Below are 17,218 nucleotides of genomic sequence, written 5' to 3'. Positions count from 1 at the left end.
ACCGATGTTAAATGGTACATACCGTTCCGAAATTGAGAATTTATAAGGTGAACATGGATACCTGTGAAGCTCCAGGTCTAGCCGAACCCAAAACTTGTATCCCCTAACCAATAAAACTAGAAATTATATGCATTTGTAGCGAATCAAGTTCCACTCCCAACTAGTTATGGTTAGCAGCAGTTTTGTGCGTGCATTGTGCACTGAATCAACGTCCAGGTTTAACGTTCTTGATTACGGAAAAACTTGCACTGGTTGAAGCATATATATGAGCCTGACCTCTCGAGTTCAGCGTCCGAATGAAGGGATCACAATGTACGTTGAAGACTTCATGCGTCTCTGCCATTGCGCCGACCCGTCCATGAGTGAGGAGAAGAAGGTGCGGCACCTGATGCACGGAGTCAGAGACCACCTTTTTTCTGGCCTCGTGCGGAACCCGCCCACCACCGTCGCGTCGTTTCTGGCTGAAGCTGTGATTATGGAGAAACTGCTACAGCAGCGATGCAGCCAGTACGCTCGGCCACTGAATTCCATCTCCGTACTACCGCCGACTGACCGCACCGACTACAAACCCGGGACAGATCTGAGCTCCCTTCGCGACCTCATTCGCATTCGTTCACGAGGAGCTCCAGCAACTTCATGGGACATTTCCTCCTGGTACGGCTTCTCTGGCCAGCGTCATCTGTGAGGAGGCCCAGAACACACTCACGCCACAGATGACTGCAGCCGTTCCACCGCCACCCCCGGGCCTCAACCAGCCGATGACTTATGCTGATCTCACACGCCGCCCAGCTTTGCTTCCTACCCCTTTGCCTTACACGCCATCTCAGGTCGATGTGCACGCTGCGGAACCGCTGACCCTCTGGGCAGATCGCCAGGCACCCCGGAAGACTGATCTCTGGCGTGCTCCAGATAACCGCCCTCCCTGCTACCACTGTGGTGAGGCAGGTCACCTTAATTGGCGATGCCCTTATCACCAGATGGGCCTTAGAGGATTTTCTCCCGACAGCCCTCGTTCACGGCCTGACCAGCGGCCTCAGGACATCGCCGAGTACGTTACCCGCCAGCGTAGTCTGCCGCGTTCTCCGCGCCGCGAGTCAACCTCGCCTTCGCCTCGTCGCACTTCGCACCCTGGGCCGCGTCATACCGCTGCGCACCATGGTTGCTTGAGCCCTCGTAGGGAAAACTAGCTCCGGCGACCGTTGGTACATCGATTCGCCGCAGAGCTTCCACTGCCGCACCGCTCTATTCGGCCCGGCGTCGAACGCCGAATTCCTGTCCAGTTTTCGCCCCACAGACCAGATCACCCCGACGTCGTCCGCACCGCCGACCAGTTATCACCGCCGTGTCGCTTAAATCGCCCTGACGCAGACCACATAACTGTCGCTCAGCTTCCGCCGCCGCACCGCTCGCTTCACTACGACCTGCTGTCGACATTGAATCGCCCCGACGCCGACCACCCAACTGCCGTACAGCTTCCGCCACCACACCGCTCGCTTCACTCCGAGCCGACGTCGACAGGCTCTGGTCTTGGCCAGGTCTCCCTGGACATCCCTGTTATCGTCGACACGAAAGAGGTCAGCGCTTTAGTTGATACGGGAGCCGATTATTCTAGCCTTAGCGGGCGGCGTACAAGGGCACTGAGAAAAGTGATGACGCCATGCAACGGACCAGAGATACGTACGGCAGGCGGACATGTGGTTGCACCACTCGGTATGTGTCCGGCCCGTGTTATGGTGCGAGGCTGCACATTTGTCGCGACTTTTTCTCTCGCGATGTTATTCTTGGCATCGACTTCCTTCGTGAGAACGGTGCCACTATAGATCTCCTGAACCGCTTGGCGGCGTTTTCCGCCAAATGTGCCACCGAAAAGCATAAGTACCGTGGGTCCCACTCCACGCTGCGAGTCGCCGATGATAGCCTCACAGTGCCACCAGACGCCAGCATCCTCGCCAGAGTTACCTGTGACGAACCACATCACGGCCTCCGGGTTGTGGAGCTTATTGTCTCCCTCACTCGCCTTGGGAGTTTATGTGGCAAGAGGTCTGTTTCTTTCGTGACAGAGAGACGGGGGTGCTTGTCACCAATTTCTCCGATGAACATCGACATCTGTTCCGTGGCACTGTCATTGCTTACGTCGACCATATGTAGGAAGTCGCTGAATGTTTTGCTTCCGAGGAAACTACGCCTAGCACCGAACCGGATGATGCCGTATACGCTGTCGACATCAATTTTAGCCTTTCCTCCACTGAAAAGAGGCAACTACAGGATCTATTGCTGGAGATTCGTGCATGCTTCACGTCTTCCTTCAAAGTGCAGCAAACGTCGGTCATTAAACACCGGATTATCACGCAAGAAGGCACTCGACCTATCCATCAGCAGCCCTATCGCGTGTCTCCTCGGGGAAGAGATGCTGTCCAACAACAAGTCAAGGAGATGCTTGCCGATGGCGTCATTCAACCTTCAAGCAGCTCATGGTCGTCGCCTGTAATCCTCATTAAGAAGAAAGACGGAACATTTCGTTTCTGTGTTGACTACAGGAAGCTTAACAGTATGACAAAGAAGGATGTCTATCCGCTGCCACGGATTGACGACTCTCTCGACCGACTTCGCCAAGCCGAATTCTTAGACCCCATCGTGACACCAGATGGGGTCTAAGAATTCAGCGTCCTCCCATTCGGGCTCTGCTGTGCTCCTGCTACCTTCCAGCGGATGATGGACACTATGCTCACAGGTCTTAAGTGGCAGACATGCCTTGTTTATCTCGACGACTTGACGATTTTTTCCCCGACGTTCGCGCAACACATGAGCCGCCTGAGAACTGTTCTCGAAAGTGCCACTTCGGGTTCACCGAATTGGAGTTTCTTGGGCACATCATGAATGTTGATGGCATCCGAGCTGACCCTGAGGAACTTGCTGCTGTTGCTGCCTTTCTCGTCCCCGCCCACAAAAAACAGTCCGACGGTTTTTGGGGCTGTGCTCGTATTATCGCCACTTTAACAAAAAATTTGCACAGATGGCCAGCCCTCTGACAGTCCTAACTCGAGATCGCATCATTTTGCTAGGGCGCCGAGCAGCAGATGGCTTTCGACGAGTTACGACGCCGGATCCAGTCAGCCCCAATCCTGGCACATTTCAACGATGATGCCGACACAGAGTGATCAACGGATGTGGTCAACGTCGGCATTGGTGCCGGTCTAGTTCAGCACCTAAACGGGGTCGAGAAAGTAATTGCCTACGCCAGCCATGTACTTTCCCGTGCTGAGTGCAACTATTTCACCACTGAAAAAGAATGTTTGGCGGTAGTATGGGCCACTGACAAGTTCCGCCCGTACCTTTATGGCCGACCGTTTCGTGTCATCACTGACCATCACTCATTGTGTTGGCTTGAAAACTTGAAGGATCCTTGTGGCCGCTTAGCGCGTTGGGCATTGCGCCTTCAGGAGTTCGATTTAGACGTTATTTATAGGTCCGGCCGAAAGCACACCGATGCTGATGGACTGTCCCGCAAACCCGTTGACCCTCCTTCGTCAGATGCCACCGACTACGATAGCTTCCTTGGAGCAGACACTAGGTCCGACCTCGTTTCCAAACAGCGTGCCGACGACAAGCTGCGACTGATCATTGACCATCTTGAAGGTGGGCACCCTATAATACTCCGGTATCTTGCTCGAGGGCTGTCGTCGTACTGCATCCGCAATGGGGTGCTTTATAAGAATTCTACTTCAAGTGCAAAAATATACCTGTTAGTCATACCGGCTCATCTAAGGCACGAAATCCTCCTGGCCTGCCATGACGAACCAACTTCCGGTAATCTTGGTTTTACACGCACTCTAAACCGAGTCCGGCAGAACTATTACTGGCCACATCTTTCTCCGAGCGTTAAACGTTACGTACAGACTTGTCGACAATGCAAGCGGCGAAAAAACCCGCTCTCAAGCCATCCGGCATGTTGCAATCTATCGAGCCACCCCTCATACCTTTCGAGCAAATGGGCATGGACCTTTAGGCTCATTGCCTTTGTCCTCGAACGGTAACAAGTGGATCGTAGTCGCTACAGACTACTTAACGCGCTACGCTGAAACGAAGGCCCTTGCCCGAGGTACTGCCGGCGAAGTAGCTCATGACATTGTGGTCAGACACGGTGCACCGTCGACCATCATTACTGGTCGAGGAAAGGCGTTCACAGCTCGGCTACTGCGGGACACCTTAACTCTCAGCCACACCGAGCACCGCACAACAGCAGCGTATCACCCTCAGACAAATAGCCTAATGGAACGACTCAACAAAACTTTGGCGGACATGATCTCAATGTACATCGACTTTGAACATAAAATGTGGGACGAGATCCTGCCGTATGTCACCTTCGCCTACAATACGACGCCGCAGGAAACCACGAAGTTTACGCCGTTCTGTCTCGAATATGGCAGGGAGGCCCGCACGATGTTGGACGCGATACTCTCATGCGGAGGTGAAGCGGTCGAACCCGATGCCACCCATTTCGCGGAACAGGCCGAGCAAGCCCGTCAGCTGGCCCGCTTGCACATCAAGGAGCAGTATGCCACTGACGCAAGACACTATAAGCTTCGGCACAGGGAATTCCACTACAAACCAGGGGACCAAGTGTGGGTGTGAACCCCCGTGCGCCACAAACGCTTGTGCGGGAAACTGCTCCACCGGTATTTAAGACCCTATAAAGTCCTGCGCCGATTAAACAGCGTTAATTACGAAGCTGTTTCACATGAAACTGTGACCGTCAGTGTTCGGCATCAGCGGCCTGTAATTGTGAATGTGGTGCGCTTGAAGCCATAATTTTCGCGTGACTGAACGCTGTGTCAACGTCGCGTTTCGCACCGTTGACACTTCCTGCAAGTGAGACCTTGAATTATTGTACAGTTCACTTCACACCTAATTTTTTTCTCCTCTCACCCAGTCATCGGGACGATGTTTTTCTTTCACGAGGGAAATAATGTCGCGTGCCAAGCGCCGCGCGACTGCTGTGCTTGGTGCCGACGACGACGAAGCGGTTGTTGGCTCGAGAGGCGCGCTGGTGCTGGACTCTGTTTTCGGAACTAGAAGCCGACCTTATTCTCGGGTCCTCGTCTACGTGTACCTTCACGGCTCCCTGTGGCGTGAGTCGTGACAATATTTAATAACTTCCTAATTGCCCTGTCTTTTTGTAATACGGCCCACACTCAGTCGAGTGCTTCTAACAAACGGTGCAGCTGTACAAAAACAAAGTTTTGCCTGAAAAACATAGCATCAAGAATGTAAGGGAGTGCACAAGAGGCCAAAAAGCTGCCCACTGCGGGAAAGGCAGCGTCCTGGCTTGCGCACAGCATCTGCTAGAATTTGTACTGCTATGCGGACCGAATTGAGAAACCGTTTCAGTGCCGTGCAACAGAATGCAATAGCACAAAGAACAACTCGGACGGGGATGTCATTCCCAGCGTGTACCTTGAAGTGCACTGAAAATTCTGTGAAGTTAAGATTTTAATTTTCTAATGCTAGGAGTGCACTTTGGTTTCCAAGAAAGAATCAAGGTCGCTTGAAATTCGACGACGCTTCACATGAATAGAGAAAGCAGTATTCTGTGTTAAGATTCATGCGGAAACGATTCGCACAGAACCTCTGAAGTGTGAATCTCTCATCTTTGAATGCAGTGCTAACTTTTGCAAATGCTTGATTGCAAAGTGCACGCAATGTTAGAAGCAAGGGCTAGATTGGAGAGGAACGCAAAACGAAACGCTACCCAGGCGTCTATGTTTTGCGCAGAAGGCATGTCACTGATATGAGGCGAAAATGGGGAGACGTCCAAGATGGATGGGCTGGTAACTTCAACTGGAAAGGGGCACCGAAGTAGGGCTCGGCATCTTGATGCTTGCGAGCGGAGCGGTATACAATCAATTCAGTTCAGTTCAGTTCAGGCGTTCAGTCGTGTCCGACTCTTCCTGACCCTATGGACCATATCACGCCACACTTTCCGGTCTCTCACTATCTTCCTAACATCACATAACTTCATCTGCAGCGCCTCGAGGATGCCATCTAACCATCGCGTTCGCTGCCTATCCCTTCTCCGGTGACCCTCAACCTTTCCCAACATCAAATCTTTCTCCAGCGACTCCTCTCTTCTCATCAGATCACCAAAGTAGCTAAGCTTTAACTTTAGAATTTGACCCTCCAATGAGCAGTCAGGGTTTATGGTGACAATATCGACTGATTTGGTCTTCTGGCCGTCCAAGGAACTCTCAAGAGTCTCAGCAGCACCACAATTCAAACGCGTCAATTCTTCGGCGGTCAGCCTTTTTCACAGTCCAACTCTCGCATCCATACATCACAACTGGAAAGACCATAGCATGAGTCATACGGATCTTGGTTGGCAGACTAATGTCTCTGCTCTTTACTAGGCGGTCAAGGCTAGCCACGGCTCTCTTTCCCAGAAGTAGGCGTCTCCCAATTTCATGGCTGCCGTTTCCTTCCGGGGTTATCTTGGAGCTATACAATACGGATGCCATATATTCCTGTTGAAGAAAACCTCACCTTGTAAGGCGGCCGGATAGATCTTTCAAGAACGAAACCCAGCAAGAGCACGTGGTGGTCTGTCACGACTTCAAAAGGCGGCTGTAGAGGTGAGTGTGAAATTTGTTTAGAAACCAAACTACAGCCACTCTGTTTCAGTGATGTGTTACTGGGCAGAGTCTTTGCAAGCGTGCGGTTTGCATGGGTGACGATATATTCAGCAAAGCGCAATTTCTGTGTGACGAGTACACCGCCGAGACCAACAGTACTAGCGTTTTTTGCGGACATCGCGTTTAATTTACCCACATTTTCTTCTCTGATTTTCGTTATTTTATCCTTCTGCTTCTCATTTTTGTTTTTCTCTAGTGTTCATCATTTATGTGCGGTTACCAAGTCATAGGGGATTACCAAACTCCATTTTCCTCCACTTGTATTTGCTCTGGACTATCCTGCTTACTTTCCTCCTGCAGTGCCACTTTTGTCCGACGCTTTTGTATAGTTTAATTTGTCTCTATAGCACCACATGCTGTTACATGTGTTGTATGTTTGTTTCTTTTGCTGCTGTTCTTTGCTTTTTTTCTTCTCCTTTCTACTTTTGCCTTTTACAGCTTAGGATGCTACCTCCTGGAGGCCCTTTTCAAACCAGTTTGGAACTTTTGGGGATTGAGACCTGGTTATTTTGTTTTTCAAAAATACTTTTAGCTGTTGCTCGTTTTCATTTCGTTTAAATTGGCTTTAATGCCGATAAATCGTCTGCTGGTGCGCCCACTCTCGCTCTCCTTTTATATTTTATGCATCTTTGAGAGGACCGAAGAAATAGAAAATGGAGTCAACTGGTCATGTCGCAGGGCGGGCGGTTTCGTGACGATGGAGCACAACGCATTCAAGACGTCGTCGCAGGCCGCTGACCAGAGCGAACAGTCGGATCTGCCCGACTGAAGATCCATCAAAAGGGCAGCAATAGAGGCAGAGTTTCCAATGAGCGGATGACAAAGGAGCACAAGTCTACGAAGCTGTTGAAGGACCCCGTCTTAAGAAGGGCGCTGACAGCACAACGCTTAGCCAGGCCTTGAGAAATCCTTCCTTGGAGACAATGTGTCCTAATTTGGTGCGCTCACTAGTGGAAAAACGACATTTTTTAAAGTTCAGCTGCAAGGCGGAATGAGCCTATGCCCAGCTTTATGGGACATGTACTACTTATGCCATCTACCAGCAAGTGGCGGCGACAGGGTGCCTAACTTAATAGGAACGGGTACAACAAAATACGTAAAGTGTGAACAAAAGCACGTACGCAAAATGATTCTGGGATTATTATAAAGTGTAGTTAACCGAAGATTGTGCCGAAGTTTCAGTTTTGTGCTATTATAACACGGAGCTTCCCAGCGCGTCTGAATATTATGTATTGCTTGCTATGGGAAGGAACCAAAATTTCCCTGTTTTTCGGACTTTAAAACTCTATAATGTCGTAACGCGGATAGATATCTAAAATGATTCCCGGTTTTAAATACTCTAACATATGCTCATTAAAATGGTTTGCGTCGATCTGGCATAGATTTAATCATGCAGCTTCCTGGGGCCGTTTTATGTGTAACCTGATGTCGCCTCGCATATGAAACGGCGCCTACAGTAGGCAGTTACGCAGAAGAGATGGTTGGGTGATTTCACGTAAGATAGATGAAAGCGTGGCTGGTCGAAAGTTTTTATATGATGTTTCTATGTTTAAATAAAAAGAGATCTGCAACTGATTTTTGTCCATTTTTGTTTTCTAAGCACCGGATATAATTAATGACCAAGAATTGTCTAGTGCCGCTAGTAAATGCTCTGCTGTTTTGGATAATTTTGTATGAATAACATAAAATGTTAAAGTAATGTAAATCCAAAGCGTTTGACTACATATAAAAATGTTTTTATTTCCGCTCAGTTATTTTTATGTTTGCTTCTTATAGCGAAATTCTTTACCGAAACTTCAGCTCAAGAAAACGTCTCTTTTTGCTATTTTGCGCATCTAAATAAAAGAAACGGTGGCGACAAAACTGTAGTAATGCGCATTATGTTCCATGAAAACTTATCTATCGAACTGCTAGCGCCCCTATCTAACGTTTCAGTTAAGCATTATGATCGGCTTTATTTCAACAAATGCCGCGCCATTGAAAATTGGGACCAAAATGAAAACACCTTGTATTTGTTAAACTTTGTCCACATATTCTCCACTAAATCAGCTTTCAAAATCCTTTAAAACCTTACTGGATGTTTTCATTGCACTAAAAATTACGGCTCCTTTAATGAGATCCCTGCACAAGGCTCAGCGCGCGATGCAGGTTGTGGAGTCTATGGGTTCATTTCAAGCAAACTCATCCAGAATTTGCACTCGACCATCTTTGATTTCTTTTTAAAAAATTATGGTTTCTTCTATAACTATGATGAGTATTATCCCGGCCTTGTTGTAGCGGGGAAACATTTTCAAGCGTGGCCGCCGTTTTCAAACGGAGCGAAACCTAGCCGCACAACCAAATTTGTAAACATTACAGTTCTTGACGCAGAATTTTAAACTTTTTCATGCTTATAAAACAAACATGTTTAGAGTGAGTACGTATAGAGATTATTTATTATCAATAAAATACGCATAATTCTGATTTCCCAACATTTCAAGCTCCGAAAGTTATATTTCATTCTACTGTACCCTTTACAGAAGACACTCGAAGCACTGCAATAGGTCTCTTTTCATGCCGCCGCAGTTAACCACTGTGCCCCTGCTATGCTAGCTTACGCTAAGCTAGCGTAACAGGGGCACAAAAAAAAAGGCATTTCGTTTTTAAAAGGGCAATACAGTGCGAACATAAAATATTTTATTACACTCTGGTACGCAACATTCGGAAATAAAATCTTTGCATTCAGAATCACCGTGCCATTACAATGTATATCTGTTACATATAAAACCTGAACAGTCCACTACAGATGTTATAGTATGAATGTAGCTAAAAACATTTCACAACAGACATGACACATAAAAGAAGCAGTGCTTTAAGAAACAAAAAAAAAACAAGGCAAACCTCGTCGGTTAGCAAAGAAAATCAGTCAGCAAAGGTGGACGTAATTTGAATATAAATATGCTCATGGTTTATACAGCCAATGCAGCTTATTACAGGCAATGCAGCAATATTCTTGAGAGTGCCGAATCTTGTGGCTCGAGCTCCCAGATGGCGTAGAAACAACGGCACAGAACGGCAGACTATTATATGCAAGGAATAAGCGGACAAGGTAGTCAGGCCCTCTTAAATATCCTCGGGTGTAGCTTTGGCGCCTTTTTTGCCGGATAGAAGTGGTTTCGTCTATCTTTAGTCCTGCTGCACCTGATTGCTGTATTTTCCCTCGCCGAAAACGTCTCCGCAGTCTCACGGACTTTAGATATTTAGCTTTCGGCATCGCATGTGTGTGTGCGTGTCTGTGTGTGCGTGTGTGTTTTTGTCGCGTGTTCCTGGAGCCTAATACATGTACATGTTGATTTATCCATTGCACATACGAGAGAGAGTTTTCTCCTTGGTCTTAAATTTAGTTCGCCGCCTGTGCTACGCATTGAGCAAGGACGGCAGGCTTGTATAGCTTAGAATGTTTCTTTAGAGGGCCTACATATACACACTGCACGTTCGCTACCCCCGAAAGCACGGTTCAGCCCCATTTACCGTCTCATTTCTCTGTGTAGCGCTCCTCTCCCTTCTTCAAAGCACTCGAATGATGTACCCTTCGTTCTCTTCGCGCATTTGTCCTGGCTCTTGGTGTCATACCTCAATATGTCATCGGAAAAGCCAAGTCAGGCAGCCATGCCGGTTACATAGAACTGACAAAATGAATGGCGACACAATGATGTCCTTTGATCTGGTGCCTGTGACTGGCGTAGCTGGGTTTTAAAGCCGAAAAAGAATAAACCAAGACCCGAGGATCAGCCCGTTTCCCATGCCTTCGCCCGGGAATATCAGAATGTGAGAATAAGCTTCCAAGAAGAAAGAAAAATTCCCCTGCCCGCACTAGCCCAAGGGTCCGAACTTTACTTTGAGGAGACAGAGATCTCCATTTTGTTTTCTGAATATAGCATTTGTGAAGTTAAAGAAATGCACGCGACCTCTTTCTGCAGGAGTTCGCCTTTGACCACGGAGGGGGACAGTCGCTCGTTCCCGCTCCTCTCGAGCACGTGAGCCAGGCACCCGACTTGTTCGTCACTGCCCGGTTCCCCCCACCAACGCGGGGGGCACCGTTCTCATCGGCCCGGCTATGGAGCCTGCCCAGGCAAGACGTGGCTGGGCCCGAAGATTGAGGGCGCAGACAACCCAAGCAAGGAGAGCCCTGAGCGCCTGTCGCCCGGTGTCCGAGGAACGCTTCGATCTCCTAGAGCAGCTCCAGAGGGCTGCACAGCGGCGGCAAATGGCAACAGGGTCCACAGAGGCGGCCAAGGGTACGCTCCGATCCCTTGGCATGCCTGATATCTTTGCAGAGATTGCCGCGCAAGCTGAGCTCATCAATATCGAGCCAGCGACGAGCCCCAACACCGCTAAGACCTCGTGCGGCGGTCCCGAACGGGGAGAGGCTCCACAAGCTGCCGCAGCGGCAGCCCTGGCAAAAAACATGGCGGACGAAAGCGAACAAGAAGAGGAAGAAGGGGCCGCCATCGACACCTTTGTTCTTCGCAAGACACGAAGGTCGCTCATAGACGACGAAAGCAGCCGCACATGGAGCCCTCGCCTCAGAACCCTTCCCATTCCCTCCCACCAGCGAGCGACAACCTGGCGGCCGGAGCTCCTAGCGCCTTGGCCGCCGAACTACTTGCTCCCCCCCCCCCCCTCACCCCACCCAGGAGAAGAGGCATGGGCGACGGCACCACAGGCCTCTGAACAAGGAGACCTGACGTCACGGGTGGCATGTGACCAATCTTCCGTGACGCACGGGAGCGTCGTTGCCACGGCGGAAATCAGCGGGGGAAGCAGCTTCCGGGGGCGCCTTTGTCGTCTGCTCGAACAGACGACGCTGCGCGTGTGCCCGGTTTCGCTTGGCGCGATTCGCAGGTGCCTCCCTCTGCTGACCAGCGGCCTGCTGACACCACGTATCGTACCCTGGACCCAGCAGACAGCCAGGGCCCAGAGGCGACGACCATGGAGGAAGAAAAAAACTAGGCGTTCCCTTCTCTCTCTTGCGAGCAATGATCCTTGGTAATTTAGCCAACATAGTTCATCATCATCATCATCAGCTTGACTATGCCCACTGCAGGGCAAAGGCCTCTCCCACATTTCTCCACATAACCCGGTTCCGTGCTAGCTGCATCCACTTGACCCCCGCAGAACTTATTAACCTGATCCGCCCACCTAACTTTCTGCCGCCCCCTGCTGCGCTTTCCTTCCCTTGGAATCCAGTTTGTTACCCTAAGCGACAATCGGTTATCCTCTCTTTGTAGTACATGTCCTGCCCATACCCATTTCTTCTTCTTAATTTCTACTAGAATGTCTGTAACTTGAGTTACTTCTCTCACTCAGCACGCTTCCTATCTCTTGATGTCACCCCAACCATTTTTTGTTCCATAGCCCTCTGAGTAGTCCTCAACTTAAGTAGAAGCCTCTTGGTTAGCCTCCACGCTTCAGCCCCATAGGTGAGTACACGAAAGATACAACTTTTGTATACTTTCCTCTTGAGCGATACCGGTAAGCTGCTAGTCATAATTTGCGAGTGCTTACCAATTGTGCTCCATCCCAATCCTATTCTTCTTGTTATTTCCTTTTCATGGTCTGGAGCTGCGGTTACTACCTGTCCTAAGTAGACATATTCACCTATTGCTTCCAGTGCTTCGCTACCTAACGTAAACTGCTGTTCCTTCCCGAGGCTGTTGAGCATTACCTTAGTCTTCTGCATATTAATTTCCAAACCTAACATTCTACTTTTCCTGTCAAGGTCATCGATCATTATTTGCAGTTAATTCCCCGAGTTACTTAGCAAGCCAGTGTCATCAGCAAATCGCAAATTATTGAGATATTCTCCATCTACCCTTATCCCTAACTGCTCCCATTCCAAGTCTGAATACTTCCTCTAAGCAAGCTGTGAATAGTACTGGGGAGATTGTGTCTCCTTGCCTAACACCTTTCTTTATGGGAATTTTGTCACTTTCTTTATGCAGAACTTTGGTTGCTGTGCATCCATTATATATATCTTCCAGCACTTTCACGTACGGCTCGCCTACCCCCTGATTTCGCAATGCCTGTACCACCGCCGAGGTTTCAACTGAGTAAAATGCTTTTTCGTAATCAATGAATGCTATGTATAAGGGCTGGTTATATTCCGAGCATTTTTATATCACCTGGCTGATAGTATGGATATGATCGATAGTAGAGTACCGTTTCCGAAAACCTGCTTGATCCTTTGCTTGATTGCAGACTTAGGTTGTCCTCATTCTAATAGCGATTACATTAGTAAATACCTTGTACTTAACAGACAGTAAGCTGATTGGTATGTAATATTTAAGGTCCTTAGATTCCCCTTTCCTATGAATGAGGATACCTTTTGCATTCTCCCAGGGTTCCGGTACCGTCGATGACACCAGGCGCAGCGCATACAAGGTGGCCAGTTTTTCTAGCACGATATCCCCCCCCCGTCCTTTACCAAATCTGTAGTTAAGTGATCCTCTCCAGCTGATTTCCCCATCTTCATTGTTTTTGATGCTTTCTTGACCTCGTCCTTTGTTACTGGTGGATTGTCTGACTCGTTCCCTGCCTCCAATCTCATTACGGTCCTGACTACTTTCGGTACTGTAGAGATCTGTATAGAACTCTTCGGATACTTTGACTATCTTGTCCCTATTCGTGATGACGATGCCCGCCTTTTCCCTTATCGCATAGATCTGGTTTTTTGCCTATGCCCAATTTCTTCTCTACCGCTTCAAAGCATTCCCCCGTTCTTTACAGCATGCTCAATTTTCTCCATGTTATACTTCCTTATATCGGCCACCTTGCGCTTATTGATTAGCGTTGATATCTCGGCCAATTCCTTCTAATCTGTTGGATTGGAAGCTTTCATACTCTGGCCTATCTTAATATAATATTTTGTCTCCTAAGACAGCTTACTGGTATCCTCTCTAACTATCCTACCGCCTACTTCTACAGCGCACTCAGTAATGATATCTCTAAAATCATTGTTCATTGCGTCTAGAGTAATGTCACCATCGTCGGTTAGAGCTGAATATCTATTCTGTAGCGAGATCCCGAACTCTTCTGCCCTTCCCCTCACCGCTAATTCGTTGATAGGTTTCTTTCTTACTAATCTTTTGCGTTCCTTCTTCAGATTTAGATTAAGTCGGGACCTTACCATCTTGTGGTCACTGCATCGCACTGTCCCGATTACCTCTACATCTTGAATAATGGTGGAGGTTAAACACTTTATGAAGTTAATTTCATTTTTAGTCTCCCCGTTAGGACTTTTCCATGTCAATTTCCGGTTGTTCCGTTTCCTCAAGAAGGTATTCATGATTCGTAAGTTATTGCGCTCTGCAAACTGAACTAGTAACTCCCCCCTGCTATTCCTAGAGCCAATGTCATAGTCACCTACTGCCTGCTTTTTCCCTACCTTGACATTGAAGTCGCCCGTTAGTACAGTATATTGCGTCTTTACTTTTCGCATTGCCGTTTCTACCTCTTCGTAGAAGCTTTCAACTGCCTGGTCATCATAACTACATGTGGGTGCATAGGCCTGTACAACCCTCTCATTAATACTATAGAATTCATATATATTACCCGCTATGCACTTATTGACAAGAAAACCTACTCCTAGTAAGTTTCCTCGATAACACAGTACATGCCCATCCTTCAATACAGTATATGCCTAAGTCGGCCTCCTAACCTCACTAAGCCCTATGACATTCCATTTTATCCCCTCTAGTTCCTCTAACAGTACTGCTAAACTAGCTTCACTAGCTAGGGTTGTAACGGTAAACGTTGCTAGGGTCAGTTTCCAATGGCGGCCTGCCCAGTGGAGCCAGAAATTCTTAGCATCCCCTGTTGCGTCACAGGTCAGTTCTTCCGCAGCTGCTGGTGACCGGGGCAGGGGTTTTACAGACCTGATCATGAGAGGTTGCGGCCAATTACTGCGCCAGGGTGGCCAACTCCTGTTCTGGTGAGGGAGTGCTTTGTCGGAGGTGTTCACCGGCATGAGGTCGCACCCCAAACCTGTTTATGCAATTCCATCGACACGCGGGTTTTCCCAGTGGAGAATGGCACGGCACCGGGATTTGAACCCCAGTCCTCTTGCATACGAGGCGGATGTTTTACCGCTACGTCACCGCTTAACGTTTCTGGCAACATAGCTGCCAGACTCAAAAACTGCAGGGTACCTGGTATTTTTAATGACCTTGAAAGGCCCAGCGGAAAGCCTACCGAAAGTTGTGCGTGTCGTCGTAACACATAAGTTACTTTGTTTACAAATTTTGCATTGTACTCCGTGTTTATAAGCACACTGGCGAGAACTGCTGGTGGTATTTTCATCCTCGTTTTCGTTAGGGAGACGTCGGATCCGACATAACGTTGCATGCCTGGAGAATTGGCTTCAGGTGTGCATTTCCTAAATGAAGCAAACGAATTTTGTCTCCAACAATACATGCACATACCCTGACAAACAAACGTTTTGTTTCTCGAGGAGTGCGCATAACAGGATACTCACCGTTGGAGCGCCAGCCCTGAGAGGTATATCCGTGTAGTTCTAGCATCCCGGCACGAAACATTTCATATGGCAGTACTTGGTTTTCGGCTTGTTTAATTCCATGCTTGCGGGACTCAGCGTACAAAGACGGAGCACAAGATCACAAAGGACGAACAGCGATTCGTCCTCTCGTCCTTCTTGTTTTCGTGGTTCGTCTTTGTGCTACGAGCCCCTCAATCATTTTGTATGTCACAGCTGAGGGGATCGAGCCATACAGGCGAAATACACAGGTGCACTGTGTGGCGGCAGCCGCCTAAAGTTCAAAGTTCCATCCATCATCTGCTCGCAGCACGCGCCTCAGGTTTCTAGCGGAGGCGTCGCGTAGTGAAGGCCACGTGAAGGCATTCCTTCAGAGCGAAGCGTGCGAAACCGAAACCAGCTACCACCCTTACCGCTTGCCGTATCACGTGACGGCTAATTTTCCATGATGCTTTCCTATATGTGTTTTATGACTAGGCTTCACTTTTCCTCCGCGACGCTCCCTCCTAGTTTTTTTTCTTCCTCCATGGCGACGACAGGCGGCCCTACGCATGGCAGCGGCCGCTGTCGTGGCACCTACCGTGCCGCCGCACAAAACGGTTTTAATCCGCCCTGCCGGACGGGGCATCGGGTTACGAAAGACCAAGGATGGGAGCTGGCAGAGGAGCTGAGCCCGCGTCCCGGCATGCTAGCGGTGTGCATGAACACGCACCGCAACGTAGTGGCTGTGGACGTGGGCAACGAGACAAGTTCAAAGTCTTCCTTGCCACAACAGTGATCCGAGGCCTGGTCGTGCAGGCCAAGGAACCAGACCCGCGCAATGAGTGCAGCGGGCTGGTTTTTGGCGTTGACACCTGTCGCATGGCCGAGCAGCTTCTCGCAGAGGTGAACTCGGCGGTGGGGGTGACCGCGGCCACTGTCTGGCAGCATCCTGCGCCTTCGGTTCGTGGCCCCAACACCGCCACCACACATCACCACCATAGGCCGCGTGCTCCCGGTCCGGCCCTGCCGCCCTTGTTCACTGCAGTGCGCCCGGCGCTCGAGGCTGGCTCATATGACGGAAACCTGCCAGGCTGCGGAGCGCTGCGGCCGTTGTTGTGGACCGCACGCGAGCTCGGGATGCAACAGCGGGATGCCGCGGTGCTCCAACTGCGGTGGCCTGCACGCTGCCACGTCTCCCGGCGGGCCATTCGAGCGGTCGTCCGGGAGGAGGCGAATCCGTCGGGGTGGTCACCAGCAGCTTCGCGCGTACAGCTGACCACCCGATGACCATTCGCGGACGACAACAACAGCCGCCCGAGCAGCAGCAGTAGCGCCAGCGCCAGCAGCAGGGCCACCAACACCAGCGCAAATAGCAGCAGTGGCCACGCTAGCAGCAGGGGCAGCGGCGGCAGCAACGGGGGGCTTCCCAGACCACAGACCGCGCCGCACAACCCGAGCCCGCAGCGGCAACACCTCCCCCCCTTCCGGATTCGCGGGACCAGTAGATCCAGAAGCTGCTGTCTGCAATACGTGTTCTCTCCGCGTTGTTCCCGTAGGGTTCTCCCGGCAGGCAGCTCTGTTTAGGTGCAGCAGGCGCCTCTCGACATGCTACCCAACAACACGGCTAGTCGCCGGGTCCCCTCCGGCATACCTACCATCCTGCAGTAGAACGTACGTTCTCTTGCGGCGCGTTACTCCAGCTTCGCTCACGAGTCACAACCAAGGAGCATATATATATATATATATATATATATATATATATATATATATATATATATATATATATATATATATATATATATATATATATATATATATATTGCCACACCGCTGCCCATCTTCTAGCGCCACCAAGTGGCCGAATGTCTTGGCGCGTAACTGAGCGTCGTCCTCGTCTGTCTCGAGCTTCGCGTGATTAAAAAAAAGGGCATCTCGGTTGTTCTGTTTGCTACGTGTGTTGGTGACATTTCGTGGATTGTGCAGGATAAGATCTCATGTACGTTGCCCCCGAAGACGA

The 17,218-nt window shown here is 49.6% G+C and overlaps 1 protein-coding gene across 2 annotated transcripts in view; it reads right to left on the bottom strand.

The window, feature by feature from the left end:
- The window catches only part of LOC146193446 (alpha-(1,3)-fucosyltransferase C-like), a 63,320-nt gene extending 47,911 nt beyond the window's left edge, over positions 1-15,409 (bottom strand). For both annotated transcript variants that reach the window (XM_084602755.1, XM_084602754.1), the window contains exon 1: positions 15,202-15,409. Coding sequence is in view for 1 of the 2 variants with exons in the window: in XM_084602754.1 (XP_084458880.1) it covers positions 15,202-15,262 (61 nt within the window). In the remaining variant the exon portion in view is untranslated. The remainder of the gene's footprint in view (positions 1-15,201) is intronic.
- Between the last annotated feature and the right edge of the window lie 1,809 nt (positions 15,410-17,218).

The sequence above is a fragment of the Amblyomma maculatum genome, chromosome 4, assembly GCF_055883805.1.
Source record: "Amblyomma maculatum isolate TAMU_Amacu chromosome 4, ASM5588380v1, whole genome shotgun sequence".
Classification (NCBI taxonomy): Eukaryota; Metazoa; Arthropoda; class Arachnida; order Ixodida; family Ixodidae; genus Amblyomma; species Amblyomma maculatum.
The sequence above is the reverse complement of the archived record's forward strand: the minus strand, read 5'-3'. Positions and strand labels throughout refer to the sequence as shown.